Raw genomic sequence first — 16,469 nt, 5'->3', positions numbered from 1 at the left:
TGTGGTGATCCGAGTACCTGCCAGATCTGTAGAACCAGATACAGTATGTGAGATGTAATTTGTCATTTACGGCAAGAATGTTCGCAGTTCCTTTTTCTATGTGAACTCCGTTTTCGGGGTGTGGCTCTCACAGTAACCCTGAAGAAGACAAAGAACTCAGCATCACCTCACCTGGATACCCTAATGCTCACTAAGGGTCATTGGTGGCAGCTGGCATTTGTATTTACAGCAGTAGTAACTGATTGTCCTTCTCGTCTCTGTAGATCTGGAGAAAGTATGATGCTGACAGCAGTGGATACATATCAGCTGTGGAGCTGAAGGTAATGTTAACTCCACTCCTACACACAGACGGTAATGTTAACTCCACTCCTACACACAGACGGTAATGTTGTTTAACTCCACTCCTACACACAGAAGGTAATGTTAACTCCACTCCCACACACAGAAGGTAATGTTAACCCCACTCCTACACACAGAAGGTAATGTTAACTCCACTCCTACACACAGAAGGTAATGTTGTTTAACTCCACTCCTACACACAGAAGGTAATGTTGTTTAACTCCACTCCTACACACAGAAGGCAATGTTGTTTAACTCCACTCCTACACACAGAAGGTAATGTTGTTTAACTCCACTCCTACACACAGAAGGTAATGTTGTTTAACTCCACTCCTACACACAGAAGGTAATGTTGTTTAACTCCACCCCTACACACAGAAGGTAATGTTAACTCCACCCCTACACACAGAAGGTAATGTTAACTCCACCCCTACACACAGAAGGTAATGTTGTCTAACTCCACCCCTACACACAGAAGGTAATGTTGTTTAACTCCACTCCTACACACAGAAGGTAATGTTGTTTAACTCCACCCCTACACACAGAAGGTAATGTTGTTTAACTCCACTCCTACACACAGAAGGTAATGTTAACTCCACTCCTACACACAGACGGTAATGTTGTTTAACTCCACTCCTACACACAGAAGGTAATGTTAACTCCACTCCCACACACAGAAGGTAATGTTAACCCCACTCCTACACACAGAAGGTAATGTTAACTCCACTCCTACACACAGAAGGTAATGTTGTTTAACTCCACTCCTACACACAGAAGGTAATGTTGTTTAACTCCACTCCTACACACAGAAGGCAATGTTGTTTAACTCCACTCCTACACACAGAAGGTAATGTTGTTTAACTCCACTCCTACACACAGAAGGTAATGTTGTTTAACTCCACTCCTACACACAGAAGGTAATGTTGTTTAACTCCACTCCTACACACAGAAGGTAATGTTGTTTAACTCCACCCCTACACACAGAAGGTAATGTTAACTCCACCCCTACACACAGAAGGTAATGTTAACTCCACTCCTACACACAGAAGGTCATGTTAACTCCACTCCTACACACAGAAGGTCATGTTAACTCCACTCCTACACACATAGGGTAATGTTAACTCCACTCCTACACACATAGGGTAATGTTAACTCCACTCCTACAAACATAGGGTAATGTTAACTCCACTCCTACACACATAGGGTAATGTTAACTCCACTCCTACACACAGAAGGTAATGTTGTTTAACTCCACTCCTACACACAGAAGGTAATGTTGTCTAACTCCACTCCTACACACAGAAGGTAATGTTGTTTAACTCCACTCCTACACACAGCAGGTCATGTTGTTTAACTCCACTCCTACACACAGAAGGTAATGTTAACTCCACTCCTACACACAGATGGTAATGTTAACTCCACTCCTACACACAGAAGGTAATGTGGTTTAACTCCACTCCTACACACATAAGGTAATGTTAACTCCACTCCTACACACAGAAGGTAATGTGGTTTAACTCCACTCCTACACACAGAAGGTAATGTTAACTCCACTCCTACACACAGAAGGTAATGTTGTTTAACTCCACTCCTACACACAGAAGGTAATGTTGTCTAACTCCACCCCTACACACAGAAGGTAATGTTGTTTAACTCCACTCCTACACACAGAAGGTAATGTTGTTTAACTCCACCCCTACACACAGAAGGTAATGTTGTTTAACTCCACTCCTACACACAGAAGGTAATGTTGTTTAACTCCACTCCTACACACAGAAGGTAATGGTGTTTAACTCCACTCCTACACACAGAAGGTAATGTTGTTTAACTCCACTCCTACACACAGAAGGTAATGTTAACTCCACTCCTACACACAGAAGGTAATGTTGTCTAACTCCACTCCTACACACAGAAAGTAATGTCTTTATATTTATCAAACCATGTTAGATCTGATTTCAGGGAATCAGGAAATAAATCAACAAACCATGTTAGATCTGATTTCAGGGAATCAGGAAGTAAACCAATAAACCATGTTAGATCTGATTTCAGGGAATCAGGAAGTAAACCAATAAACAATGCCCTTTTTATTTCCTCATTCTTCTTTGTAAACAGGGTTTCCTGAAGGACTTGTTCCAGAAGCACGGGAAGGCTGTGTCCTCCAGCAAACTGGACGAGTACACAGACGCAATGGTAAAACAACAGTCTCGTAGCCCTTTCCTGTAGTCAAATGACCATATCGCCCCCTAGTGGCCGCATTGGTGGAATGTTATTAGTATTTTTCGAAATTTCAGAATTAATAAATACTATTTCAAAACAAACGCTGATAATGTGTTCTTCTTGGTTCCTGGAGGTGATAAATATATCCTCTTGGTTCCTGGAGGAACATAGGGCCTGTACTAAAGATATCCTCTTGGTTCCTGGAGCAACATAGGGCCTGTACTAAAGATATCCTCTTGGTTCCTGGAGGAACATAGGGCCTGTACTAAAGATATCCTCTTGGTTCCTGGAGGAACATAGGGCCTGTACTAAAGACATCCTCTTGGTTCCTGGAGGAACATAGGGCCTGTACTAAAGATATCCTCTTGGTTCCTGGAGGAACATAGGGCCTGTACTAAAGATATCCTCTTGGTTCCTAGAGAAACATAGGGCCTGTACTAAAGATATCCTCTTGGTTCCTGGAGGAACATAGGGCCTGTACTAAAGACATCCTCTTGGTTCCTGGAGGAACATAGGGCCTGTACTAAAGATATCCTCTTGGTTCCTGGAGGAACATAGGGCCTGTACTAAAGATATCCTCTTGGTTCCTAGAGAAACATAGGGCCTGTACTAAAGATATCCTCTTGGTTCCTGTTGCCAGTCTTGGGATGCTTCCTGTCCCTTTTGGCCATGACATGCAGTCTTTATAGTCTCTTACCCACAATCTCTCTCTCTCCAGTGTGTGTAAAATAAGATAACTCAAGCACTACGTCTAATCAACCTAATGCAGTCATCAGTCTCTAGAACCATTAATGCAGGGTAAATGAACCTCATTCGTGGTTCTTTCAGAGTGCCTTTCATGTCACTGAACGTGGTATAGATTCAGCAGGTAGATCTGGTTGCAGTGATGTTCATTACAACAGTACAGGTTCTTCAGGATGTATTTTTATTTCATCTTTATTTAACTCGGTAAGTCAGTTAAGAATAAATTCTTATTTACAATAACGGCCTACCAGGGAACAGTGTGTTAACTGCCTTGTTCAGGGGCAGAACGACCTTGTCAGCTCGGGGATTCGATCCAGCAACCTTTCGGTTACTGGCCCAACGCTCTAACCACTAGGCTACCTGCCGTCGCTACACTCTAACCACTAGGCTACCTGCCGTCCCTACACTCTAACCACTAGGCTACCTGCCGTCCCTACACTCTAACCACTAGGCGACCTGCCTGCCCCTACACTCTAACCACTAGGCTACCTGCCTGCCCCTACACTCTAACCACTAGGCTACCTGCCGTCCCTACACTCTAACCACTAGGCGACCTGCCTGCCCCTACACTCTAACCACTAGGCGACCTGCCTGCCCCTACACTCTAACCACTAGGCGACCTGCCTGCCCCTACACTCTAACCACTAGGCTACCTGCCTGCCCCTACACTCTAACCACTAGGCTACCTGCCGTCCCTCCACTCTAACCACTAGGCTACCTGCCGCCCCTACACTCTAACCACTAGGCTACCTGCCGTCCCTCCACTCTAACCACTAGGCTACCTGCCGTCCCTACACTCTAACCACTAGGCTACCTGCCATCCCGATGTGGCTTGTTCCCAGACTCCTGTCAAAGGGTCATCGCAATATACTGTCACCGACTGGTTTTTCCAGTCTTATCTATACCCTGAGGCTTGTTCCCTTCTCTGAAAACGTTCTAACTTCTGCTCTAACTTTAAATGGACTTCCCTGAGGAGAAAATGGCTTCCTCCTGGAGCCTGGTGTGGTCTCTCTCTCTCCATTTCATCAGACAGGATAATGCGTTCCCAAATGGCATCCTATTCCTTATGGGTCCTGGTCAAAAGTACTACACTATATAGGGAATAGGGAGTAATTTGGGACTGTGACAGGGCTGTGTTGTGGCAGCCAGCAGCAGATGACTCTGTCCAGCTGTGTTAATCATCTCATCTAACAGACTGAGATATTAGATTACCAGTGTCTGGCGGGAGACTGTCACACCTCTCCTACCGATTCACTCTGTCTATCTCTCACCCTGCCCTGTCTGTCTCCTACCCTGCCCTGTCTGTCTCCTACCCTGGCCTGGTCTGGCATCACCCTGTCTGTCTCTCACCTTGGCCTGGTCTGGCATCACCCTGTCTGTCTCTCAGCCTGCCCTGTCTGTCTCCTACCCTGGCCTGGTCTGGCATCACCCTGTCTGTCTCTCACCCTGGCCTGGTCTGGTATCACCCTGTCTGTCTCTCACCCTGGCCTGGACTGGTATCACCCTGTCTGTCACTCACCCTGCCCTGTCTGTCTCCTACCCTGGCCTGGTCTGGAATCACCCTCTCTGTCTCTCACCCTGGCCTGGTCTGGCATCACCCCGTTCTGTCTCTCATCCTGGCCTGGTCTGGCATCACCCCGTTCTGTATCTCATCCTGGCCTGGTCTGGCATCACCCTGTTCTGTCTCTCACCCTGGCCTGGTCTGGCATCACCCCATTCTGTCTCTCACCCTGGCCTGGTCTGGCATCACCCCGTTCCGTCTCTAACCCTGGCCTGGTCTGGCATCACCCCGTTCCGTTTCTCACCCTGGCCTGGTCTGGCATCACCCCGTTCCGTCTCTCATCCTGACCTGGTCTGGCATCACCCCGTTCCGTCTCTCACCCTGGCCTGGTCTGGCATCACCCCGTTCCGTCTCTCACTCTGGCCTGGTCTGGCATCACCCCGTTCCGTCTCTCACCTTGGCCTGGTCTGGCATCACCTCGTTCTCGTTAGAGTACTTCTAACCTGTGTATCATATTTATTTTCAAAGAGAGAGCCAGTCAAAATGGCAGGTTGACCTCTATTGTCATCAGTCTTGTCTTGGAGGCAGAGCTGAGAGATTTCCCCTTAGATAGGCCAGCTGCAAAGTCAAAATTGCCTATATTGTAAAATGTATGAAAACAAAAATGTGCCTTTAAGGTTAGGGTTAGGCATTAGGCTTAGCAGTGTGGTTAGGGTTAGGCATTAGGCTTAGCAGTGTGGGTAAGGTTAGGCATTAGGCTTAGCAGTGTGGATAAGGTTAGGGTTAGGCATTAGGCTTAGCAGTGTGGTTAAGGTTAGGGTTAGGCATTAGGCTTAGCAGTGTGGTTAAGGTTAGGGTTAGGCATTAGGCTTAGCAGTGTGGATAAGGTTAGGGTTAGGCATTAGGCTTAGCAGTGTGGTTAAGGTTAGGGTTAGGCATTAGGCTTAGCAGTGTGGTTAAGGTTAGGGTTAGGCATTAGGCTTAGCAGTGTGGTTAAGGTCAGGGTTAGGCATTAGGCTTAGCAGTGTGGTTAAGGTTAGGGTTAGGCATTAGGCTTAGCAGTGTGGTTAAGGTTAGGGTTGGGTTTAATCATGTTGTGTCTCTGCCAGCTAGTGACCACTCTGCAGAGCTGCCCCCAGAACAAGATTCATAATGAAAAACGCTAACATGCGTCAGCATGTGTTTATTTGTGCTCAGATCTGAACCATTGACAAACATGTTTAGTTGTGTTTTTTTAAGCAGGGAAACCAGTAATCGCTAAATATATTTAACATCTCCGTTGGTCTAAAATGGCACATGTTTTATTATGCCTCAATTCCTTTTTTTCTAACAGATGAAGATTTTTGACAAAAATAAGGACGGTCGCTTGGATCTGAACGATTTGTCCAGGTACTTCTGATTGACTCTATTACAATTCTGAATACTGAACCGTTTGGTCAGGTACTTCTGATTGACTCTATTACAATTCTGAATACTGAACCGTTTGGCCAGGTACTTCTGATTGACTCTATTACAATTCTGAATACTGAACCGTTTGGTCAGGTACTTCTGATTGACTCTATTACAATTCTGAATACTGAACCGTTTGGTCAGGTACTTCTAATTGACTCTATTACAATTCTGAATACTGAACCGTTTGGTCAGGTACTTCTAATTGACTCTATTACATTTATGAATACTGAACCGTTTGGTCAGGTACTTCTAATTGACTCTATTACAATTCTGAATACTGAACCGTTTGGCCAGGTACTTCTAATTGACTCTATTATAATTCTGAATACTGAACGATTTGTCCAGGTACTTCTAATTGACTCTATTACAATTCTGAATACTGAACCGTTTGGTCAGGTACTTCTAATTGACTCTATTACAATTCTGAATACTGAACCGTTTGGTCAGGTATTTCTAATTGACTCTATTACAATTCTGAATACTGAACCGTTTGGTCAGGTATTTCTGATTGACTCTATTACAATTCTGAATACTGAACCGTTTGGCCAGGTACTTCTAATTGACTCTATTACAATTCTGAATACTGAACCGTTTGGTCAGGTACTTCTAATTGACTCTATTACAATTCTGAATACTGAACCGTTTGGTCAGGTATTTCTGATTGACTTTATTACAATTCTGAGTGTGAACCGTTTGGTCAGGTACTTCTAATTGACTCTATTACAATTCTGAATACTGAACCGTTTGGTCAGGTATTTCTGATTGACTCTATTACAATTCTGAATACTGAACCATTTGGCCAGGTACTTCTGATTGACTCTATTACAATTCTGAATACTGAACCGTTTGGTCAGGTATTTCTGATTGACTCTATTACAATTCTGAATACTGAACCGTTTGGCCAGGTACTTCTAATTGACTCTATTACAATTCTGAATACTGAACCGTTTGGTCAGGTACTTCTAATTGACTCTATTACAATTCTGAATACTGAACCGTTTGGTCAGGTACTTCTAATTGACTCTATTACAATTCTGAATACTGAACCGTTTGGTCAGGTACTTCTAATTGACTCTATTACAATTCTGAATACTGAACCGTTTGGCCAGGTACTTCTAATTGACTCTATTACAATTCTGAATACTGAACCGTTTGGTCAGGTACTTCTAATTGACTCTATTACAATTCTGAATACTGAACCGTTTGGTCAGGTACTTCTAATTGACTCTATTACAATTCTGAATACTGAACCGTTTGGTCAGGTACTTCTAATTGACTCTATTACAATTCTGAATACTGAACCGTTTGGCCAGGTACTTCTAATTGACTCTATTACAATTCTGAATACTGAACCGTTTGGTCAGGTACTTCTAATTGACTCTATTACAATTCTGAATACTGAACCGTTTGGTCAGGTATTTCTGATTGACTCTATTACAATTCTGAATACTGAACCGTTTGGTCAGGTACTTCTGATTGACTCTATTACAATTCTGAATACTGAACCGTTTGGTCAGGTACTTCTGATTGACTCTATTACAATTCTGAATAGTGAACCGTTTGGTCAGGTACTTCTAATTGACTCTATTACAATTCTGAATAGTGAACCGTTTGGTCAGGTACTTCTAATTGACTCTATTACAATTCTGAATAGTGAACCGTTTGGTCAGGTACTTCTAATTGACTCTATTACAATTCTGAATACTGAACCGTTTGGTCAGGTACTTCTGATTGACTGTATTACAATTCTGAATACTGAACCGTTTGGTCAAGTACTTCTGATTGACTCTATTACAATTCTGAGTAGTGAACCGTTTGGTCAGGTACTTCTAATTGACTGTATATTGGAGTACCAATACCTTTTCTGACTGTGTTGTTTTGCTTGATCAAACTGTTGTTTATTTCCCGTTTTCCTTTAGGATCCTGGCTCTAGAAGAGAATTTCATGCTACAGTTCAAAATGGATGTGAGTTCAGTTGATGTGTTTCTCCTAATGTTCATTACATTACTCTGCTAAATCTTCCTAGGAAGATGGAAAATGAAACTAACCATAAATTGACTCTGTTTTACAGGCCTCCAGTCAAGAAGACAGAAAGAGAGACTTTGACAAAATATTCAACCACTATGATGTTGTGAGTACAGACAAGAGTACCCTCGGGGCTGGGATGTTAGATTTGATTTGCAGGTCAACTGCTTCCTCTGTGGTCTGTAAATTAAATACGAGTTGCAAAACAAGGATGTTTGGTCTGCATTCAGAGAAGAAGAGAGATTAGAATTTTGGCATGATGCTCTTTTAATGAGTTCTATGTCCTCTCTTCTCCATTGGTCAGAGTAACACCAGAGCTTTTAATGAGTTCTATGTTCTCTCTTCTCCATTGGTCAGAGTAACACCAGAGCTTTTAATGAGTTCTATGTTCTCTTTTCTCCATTGGTCAGAGTAACACCAGAGCTTTTAATGAGTTCTATGTTCTCTCTTCCCCATTGGTCAGAGTAACACCGGAGCTTTTAATGAGTTCTATGTTCTCTCTTCCCCATTGGTCAGAGTAACACCGGAGCTTTTAATGAGTTCTATGTTCTCTCTTCTCCATTGGTCAGAGTAACACCGGAGCTTTTAATGAGTTCTATGTTCTCTCTTCTCCATTGGTCAGAGTAACACCGGAGCTTTTAATGAGTTCTATGTTCTCTCCTCTCCATTGGTCAGAGTAACACCGGAGCTTTTAATGAGTTCTATGTTCTCTCTTCTCCATTGGTCAGAGTAACACCGGAGCTTTTAATGAGTTCTATGTTCTCTCCTCTCCATTGGTCAGAGTAACACCAGAGCTTTTAATGAGTTCTATGTTCTCTCTTCTCCATTGGTCAGAGTAACACCGGAGCTTTTAATGAGTTCTATGTTCTCTCCTCTCCATTGGTCAGAGTAACACCGGAGCTTTTAATGAGTTCTATGTTCTCTCTTCTCCATTGGTCAGAGTAACACCAGAGCTTTTAATGAGTTCTATGTTCTCTCTTCCCCATTGGTCAGAGTAACACCAGAGCTTTTAATGAGTTCTATGTTCTCTCTTCTCCATTGGTCAGAGTAACACCAGAGCTTTTAATGAGTTCTATGTTCTCTTTTCTCCATTGGTCAGAGTAACACCAGAGCTTTTAATGAGTTCTATGTTCTCTCTTCCCCATTGGTCAGAGTAACACCGGAGCTTTTAATGAGTTCTATGTTCTCTCTTCCCCATTGGTCAGAGTAACACCGGAGCTTTTAATGAGTTCTATGTTCTCTCTTCTCCATTGGTCAGAGTAACACCGGAGCTTTTAATGAGTTCTATGTTCTCTCTTCTCCATTGGTCAGAGTAACACCGGAGCTTTTAATGAGTTCTATGTTCTCTCCTCTCCATTGGTCAGAGTAACACCGGAGCTTTTAATGAGTTCTATGTTCTCTCTTCTCCATTGGTCAGAGTAACACCGGAGCTTTTAATGAGTTCTATGTTCTCTCCTCTCCATTGGTCAGAGTAACACCAGAGCTTTTAATGAGTTCTATGTTCTCTCTTCTCCATTGGTCAGAGTAACACCGGAGCTTTTAATGAGTTCTATGTTCTCTCCTCTCCATTGGTCAGAGTAACACCGGAGCTTTTAATGAGTTCTATGTTCTCTCTTCCCCATTGGTCAGAGTAACACCGGAGCTTTTAATGAGTTCTATGTTCTCTCTTCTCCATTGGTCAGAGTAACACCAGAGCTTTTAATGAGTTCTATGTTCTCTCTTCCCCATTGGTCAGAGTAACACCGGAGCTTTTAATGAGTTCTATGTTCTCTCTTCTCCATTGGTCAGAGTAACACCGGAGCTTTTAATGAGTTCTATGTTCTCTCTTCTCCATTGGTCAGAGTAACACCGGAGCTTTTAATGAGTTCTATGTTCTCTCTTCCCCATTGGTCAGAGTAACACCAGAGCTTTTAATGAGTTCTATGTTCTCTCTTCCCCATTGGTCAGAGTAACACCGGAGCTTTTAATGAGTTCTATGTTCTCTCTTCTCCATTGGTCAGAGTAACACCAGAGCTTTTAATGAGTTCTATGTTCTCTCCTCTCCATTGGTCAGAGTAACACCGGAGCTGTTAATGAGTTCTATGTTCTCTCTTCTCCATTGGTCAGAGTAACACCAGAGCTTTTAATGAGTTCTATGTTCTCTCTTCTCCATTGGTCAGAGTAACACCGGAGCTTTTAATGAGTTCTATGTTCTCTCTTCCCCATTGGTCAGAGTAACACCAGAGCTTTTAATGAGTTCTATGTTCTCTCTTCTCCATTGGTCAGAGTAACACCAGAGCTTTTAATGAGTTCTATGTTCTCTCTTCTCCATTGGTCAGAGTAACACTGGAGCTTTTAATGAGTTCTATGTTCTCTCTTCCCCATTGGTCAGAGTAACACTGGAGCTTTTAATGAGTTCTATGTTCTCTCTTCCCCATTGGTCAGAGTAACACCGGAGCTTTTAATGAGTTCTATGTTCTCTCTTCCCCATTGGTCAGAGTAACACTGGAGCTTTTAATGAGTTCTATGTTCTCTCTTCCCCATTGGTCAGAGTAACACCGGAGCTTTTAATGAGTTCTATGTTCTCTCTTCCCCATTGGTCAGAGTAACACTGGAGCTTTTAATGAGTTCTATGTTCTCTCTTCCCCATTGGTCAGAGTAACACCGGAGCTTTGGAAGGACCAGAGGTGGATGGCTTTGTAAAAGACATGATGGAACTGGTCAGGGTAAGTTGTGGGGAAGAATATCAGACAATATCTTTATGAATGTGCCACAAACATGCTCCTATTATAATCAACAATATGTCTTTGTAAAGGTCAATACATGCTCCTATTATAATCGACAATATGTCTTTGTAAAGGTCAATACATGCTCCTATTATAATCAACAATATGTCTTTGTAAAGGTCAATACATGCTCCTATTATAATCGACAATATGTCTTTGTAAAGGTCAATACATGCTCCTATTATAATCGACTATATGTCTTTCTAAAGGTCAATACATGCTCCTATTATAATCGACAATATGTCTTTGTAAAGGTCACGTGTATGTAAAGGTCATAACAGGGGACAATACATGCACCTATTATAATCGACAATATGTCTTTGTAAAGGTCACGTGTATGTAAAGGTCATAACAGGGGACAATACATGCACCTATTATAATCGACAATATGTCTTTGTAAAGGTCACGTGTATGTAAAGGTCATAACAGGGGACAATACATGCTCCTATTATAATCGACAATATGTCTTTGTAAAGGTCACGTGTATGTAAAGGTCATAACAGGGGACAATACATGCTCCTATTATAATCGACAATATGTCTTTGTAAAGGTCACGTGTATGTAAAGGTCATAACAGGGGACAATACATGCTCCTATTATAATCAACAATATGTCTTTGTAAAGGTCACGTGTATGTAAAGGTCATAACAGGGGACAATACATGCTCCTATTATAATCAACAATATGTCTTTGTAAAGGTCACGTGGGACAGTATTGTGTTGGGAAAGGTAGAAAGTGTCTATTGTTTTATCCTGTTGTATTGTATATCTCTATGAGTCAGTCTTTTTTATTTATTGTTTATTTCACCTTTATTTAACCAGGTAGGCTAGTTGAGAACAAGTTGTCATTTGCAACTGCGACTTGGCCAAGATAAAGCAAAGCAGTTCGACACATACAACAACACAGAGTTAGTCTTAACATGGTCCTATATGATACCTGTTGTGTATGTCGTTGTTATGAACAAGCTTCTATCTGATACATCTCTGTCCTGGCTGGCCATAAGGACATCTATTGTGTTCTCTGTCCTGGATGGCCATAAGGACATCTATTGTGTCCAGTGTCCTCTGTCCTGCCTGGCCCTAAGGACATCTATTGTGTTCTCTGTCCTGGATGGCCCTAAGGACATCTATTGTGTTCTCTGTCCTGGCTGGCCCTAAGGACATCTATTGTGTTCTCTGTCCTGGCTGGCCATAAGGACATCTACTGTGTCCAGTGTCCTCTGTCCTGGCTGGACCTAAGGACATCTATTGTGTTCTCTGTCCTGGCTGGCCATAAGGACATCTACTGTGTCCAGTGTCCTCTGTCCTGGCTGGCCCTAAGGACATCTATTGTGTTCTCTGTCCTGGCTGGCTTTAAGGACATCTATTGTGTTCTCTGTCCTGGCTGGCCATAAGGACATCTATTGTGTTCTCTGTCCTGGCTGGCCTTAAGGACATCTATTGTGTCCAGTGTCCTCTGTCCTGGCTGGCCCTAAGGACATCTATTGTGTTCTCTGTCCTGGCTGGCTTTAAGGACATCTATTGTGTCCAGTGTCCTCTGTCCTGGCTGGCCCTAAGGACATCTATTGTGTTCTCTGTCCTGGCTGGCTTTAAGGACATCTATTGTGTTCTCTGTCCTGGCTGGCCATAAGGACATCTATTGTGTTCTCTGTCCTGGCTGGCCTTAAGGACATCTACTGTGTCCAGTGTCCTCTGTCCTGGCTGGCCCTAAGGACATCTATTGTGTTCTCTGTCCTGGCTGGCTTTAAGGACATCTACTGTGTCCAGTATCCTCTGTCCTGGCTGGCCCTAAGGACATCTATTGTGTTCTCTGTCCTGGCTGGCCCTAAGGACATCTATTGTGTTCTCTGTCCTGGCTGGCTTTAAGGACATCTATTGTGTCCAGTGTCCTCTGTCCTGGCTGGCCCTAAGGACATCTATTGTGTCCAGTGTCCTCTGTCCTGGCTGGCCTTAAGGACATCTATTGTGTCCAGTGTCCTCTGTCCTGGCTGGCCCTAAGGACATCTATTGTGTTCTCTGTCCTGGCTGGCCTTAAGGACATCTATTGTGTCCAGTGTCCTCTGTCCTGGCTGGCCCTAAGGACATCTATTGTGTTCTCTGTCCTGGCTGGCCCTAAGGACATCTACTGTGTCCAGTGTCCTCTGTCCTGGCTGGACCTAAGGACATCTATTGTGTTCTCTGTCCTGGCTGGCCCTAAGGACATCTATTGTGTTCTCTGTCCTGGCTGGCCCTAAGGACATCTACTGTGTCCAGTGTCCTCTGTCCTGGCTGGCCCTAAGGACATCTATTGTGTTCTCTGTCCTGGCTGGCCCTAAGGACATCTATTGTGTTCTCTGTCCTGGCTGGCCATAAGGACATCTACTGTGTCCAGTGTCCTCTGTCCTGGCTGGCCCTAAGGACATCTATTGTGTTCTCTGTCCTGGCTGGCCATAAGGACATCTACTGTGTCCAGTGTCCTCTGTCCTGGCTGGCCCTAAGGACATCTATTGTGTTCTCTGTCCTGGCTGGCCATAAGGACATCTACTGTGTCCAGTGTCCTCTGTCCTGGCTGGCCCTAAGGACATCTATTGTGTTCTCTGTCCTGGCTGGCCATAAGGACATCTACTGTGTCCAGTGTCCTCTGTCCTGGCTGGCCCTAAGGACATCTATTGTGTTCTCTGTCCTGGCTGGCCATAAGGACATCTATTGTGTTCTCTGTCCTGGCTGGCCTTAAGGACATCTATTGTGTTCTCTGTCCTGGCTGGCCCTAAGGACATCTACTGTCCAGTGTCCTCTGTCCTGGCTGGCCCTAAGGACATCTATTGTGTCCAGTGTCCTCTGTCCTGGCTGGCCCTAAGGACATCTATTGTGTTCTCTGTCCTGGCTGGCCTTAAGGACATCTATTGTGTTCTCTGTCCTGGCTGGCCATAAGGACATCTATTGTGTCCAGTGTCCTCTGTCCTGGCTGGCCCTAAGGACATCTATTGTGTTCTCTGTCCTGGCTGGCCTTAAGGACATCTATTGTGTTCTCTGTCCTGGCTGGCTTTAAGGACATCTATTGTGTTCTCTGTCCTGGCTGGCCTTAAGGACATATATTGTGTCCAGTGTTCTCTGTCCTGGCTGGCCCTAAGGACATCTATTGTGTTCTCTGTCCTGGCTGGCCATAAGGACATCTATTGTGTCCAGTGTCCTCTGTCCTGGCTGGCCCTAAGGACATCTATTGTGTTCTCTGTCCTGGCTGGCCTTAAGGACATCTATTGTGTTCTCTGTCCTGGCTGGCTTTAAGGACATCTATTGTGTTCTCTGTCCTGGCTGGCCTTAAGGACATATATTGTGTCCAGTGTTCTCTGTCCTGGCTGGCCCTAAGGACATCTATTGTGTTCTCTGTCCTGGCTGGCCTTAAGGACATCTATTGTGTCCAGTGTTCTCTGTATACATCAACAACAGATGAAATGCTCCTTGACCTTCACCTCTTGACCTCAAGGAACTTACAGAATACATTCACTTTAGCCCACACATTCAATAGATCTTTATTGTCCTGGAAGAGCAATTTTTGTGCAATATAAAGTACATCTATACAAACATAGTTTCACTACTAATGTGTTTTACCTGTTGATCTTCCATCCAGCCCAGCATCACTGGTCCAGAGCTGGACAAACTGAGGGCTGTGCTGCTGGGACACTGTGACGTCAACAAAGATGGAAAGATCCAGAGGAATGAGCTAGCGCTGTGCCTGGGAATGAAGCCCAATAAGGCCTAGTTTTCCCCGTGCAGAGAATACCTCTACTACGGATCCTTCCCTTCACTGTGATGCATCCAGAACACCCAGAACGGATCCTTCCCCTCACTCTGATACATCCAGAACACCCAGAACGGATCCTTCCCCTCACTCTGATACATCCAGAACACCCAGAACGGATCCTTCCCCTCACTGTGATACATCCAGAACACCCAGAACGGATCCTTCCCCTCACTCTGATACATCCAGAACACCCAGAACGGATCCTTCCCCTCACTCTGATACATCCAGAACACCCAGAACGGATCCTTCCCCTCACTCTGATACATCCAGAACACCCAGAACGGATCCTTCCCCTCACTCTGATACATCCAGAACACCCAGAACGGATCCTTCCCCTCACTCTGATACACCCAGAACACCCAGAACAGATCCTTCCCCTCACTCTGATGCATCCAGAACACCCAGAACGGATCCTTCCCCTCACTCTGATACACCCAGAACACCCAGAACGGATCCTTCCCCTCACTCTGATACACCCAGAACACCCAGAACAGATCCTTCCCCTCACTCTGATGCATCCAGAACACCCAGAACGGATCCTTCCCCTCACTCTGATACATCCAGAACACCCAGAACGGATCCTTCCCTTCACTGTGATGCATCCAGAACACCCAGAACGGATCCTTCCCCTCACTCTGATGGCATCCAGAACACCCAGAACGGACCCTTCCCCTCACTCTGATGGCATCCAGAACACCCAGAACAGATCCTTCCCCTCACTCTGATACATCCAGAACACCCAGAACGGATCCTTCCCCTCACTCTGATGGCATCCAGAACACCCAGAACGGACCCTTCCCCTCACTCTGATGGCATCCAGAACACCCAGAACTTTATGTCCAATCTTCAAAAACAAAGAAGACAACAGCTGCCGGTGTTTTAGCATGTTGTAGAACAAGCACGGTTCTGAATGATATCGATTGTATTTTCTTGTGACAGATTCAAGATAATACAGAATAATACAGGTAGCCTACTGGTAAATGAATACAGAATAATACAGGTAGCCCACTGGTAAATTAATACAGAATAATACAGGTAGCCTACTGGTAAATGAATACAGAATAATACAGGTAGCCTACTGGTAAATTAATACAGAATAATACAGGTAGCCTACTGGTAAATTAATACAGAATAATACAGGTAGCCTACTGGTAAATGAATACAGAATAATACAGGTAGCCTACTGGTAAATTAAAGTGTATCTATTTGAAAAAGCAGGAGAAGGCTCAATGTTCAAGACTGTGTTGTGAATGATGCTTATATTTTTCTCGTTGTGTTTTGTTGGCCTGGCCATAGCTGGCTATTGGGCAATTTGCATGTAAGTGTAGTACTGTATTGTACATTAGGTGAGTTGCTGTTTTTAATATTATATGATGATGTTGAACAATGATAATTAAATCAAGAATAGTGGCACTTGGTGTTGTGTACTATTTTCCAGATACATTTAACATTAGTGTGTACAATATTGCCTGTGTGTATGGTCTGTTTGCTGGGAGAGAGAGGGAAGTATACTACAGTAATGGTTTGTATGGTCTGTTTGCTGGGTTAGAGAGGGAAGTATACTACAGTAATAGTTTGTATGGTCTGTTTGCTGGGAGAGAGAGGGAAGTATACTACAGTAATGGTTTGTATGGTCTGTTTGCTGG

The 16,469-nt window shown here is 43.9% G+C and overlaps 1 protein-coding gene across 3 annotated transcripts in view; it reads left to right on the top strand.

The window, feature by feature from the left end:
* Window positions 1-16,236, top strand: part of LOC110505062 (secretagogin) — a 24,750-nt gene extending 8,514 nt beyond the window's left edge. Inside the window, exons 5-11 of one of the 3 annotated variants that reach the window (XM_036935357.1) lie at window positions 264-320; window positions 2,452-2,529; window positions 6,135-6,190; window positions 8,173-8,218; window positions 8,325-8,384; window positions 10,915-10,983; window positions 14,650-16,236. In XM_036935357.1, coding sequence (XP_036791252.1) covers window positions 264-320; window positions 2,452-2,529; window positions 6,135-6,190; window positions 8,173-8,218; window positions 8,325-8,384; window positions 10,915-10,983; window positions 14,650-14,781 — 498 coding nt within the window. In that variant the 3' untranslated portion in view covers window positions 14,782-16,236. The other 2 variants (XM_036935358.1, XM_036935364.1) reach the window with 2 other exon arrangements.
* The last annotated feature ends 233 nt before the right edge of the window (window positions 16,237-16,469 follow it).

Source organism: Oncorhynchus mykiss, chromosome 2 (genome assembly GCF_013265735.2).
Source record: "Oncorhynchus mykiss isolate Arlee chromosome 2, USDA_OmykA_1.1, whole genome shotgun sequence".
Lineage (NCBI taxonomy): Eukaryota > Metazoa > Chordata > Actinopteri > Salmoniformes > Salmonidae > Oncorhynchus > Oncorhynchus mykiss.
This window is presented reverse-complemented; position numbering and strand designations above follow the sequence as displayed.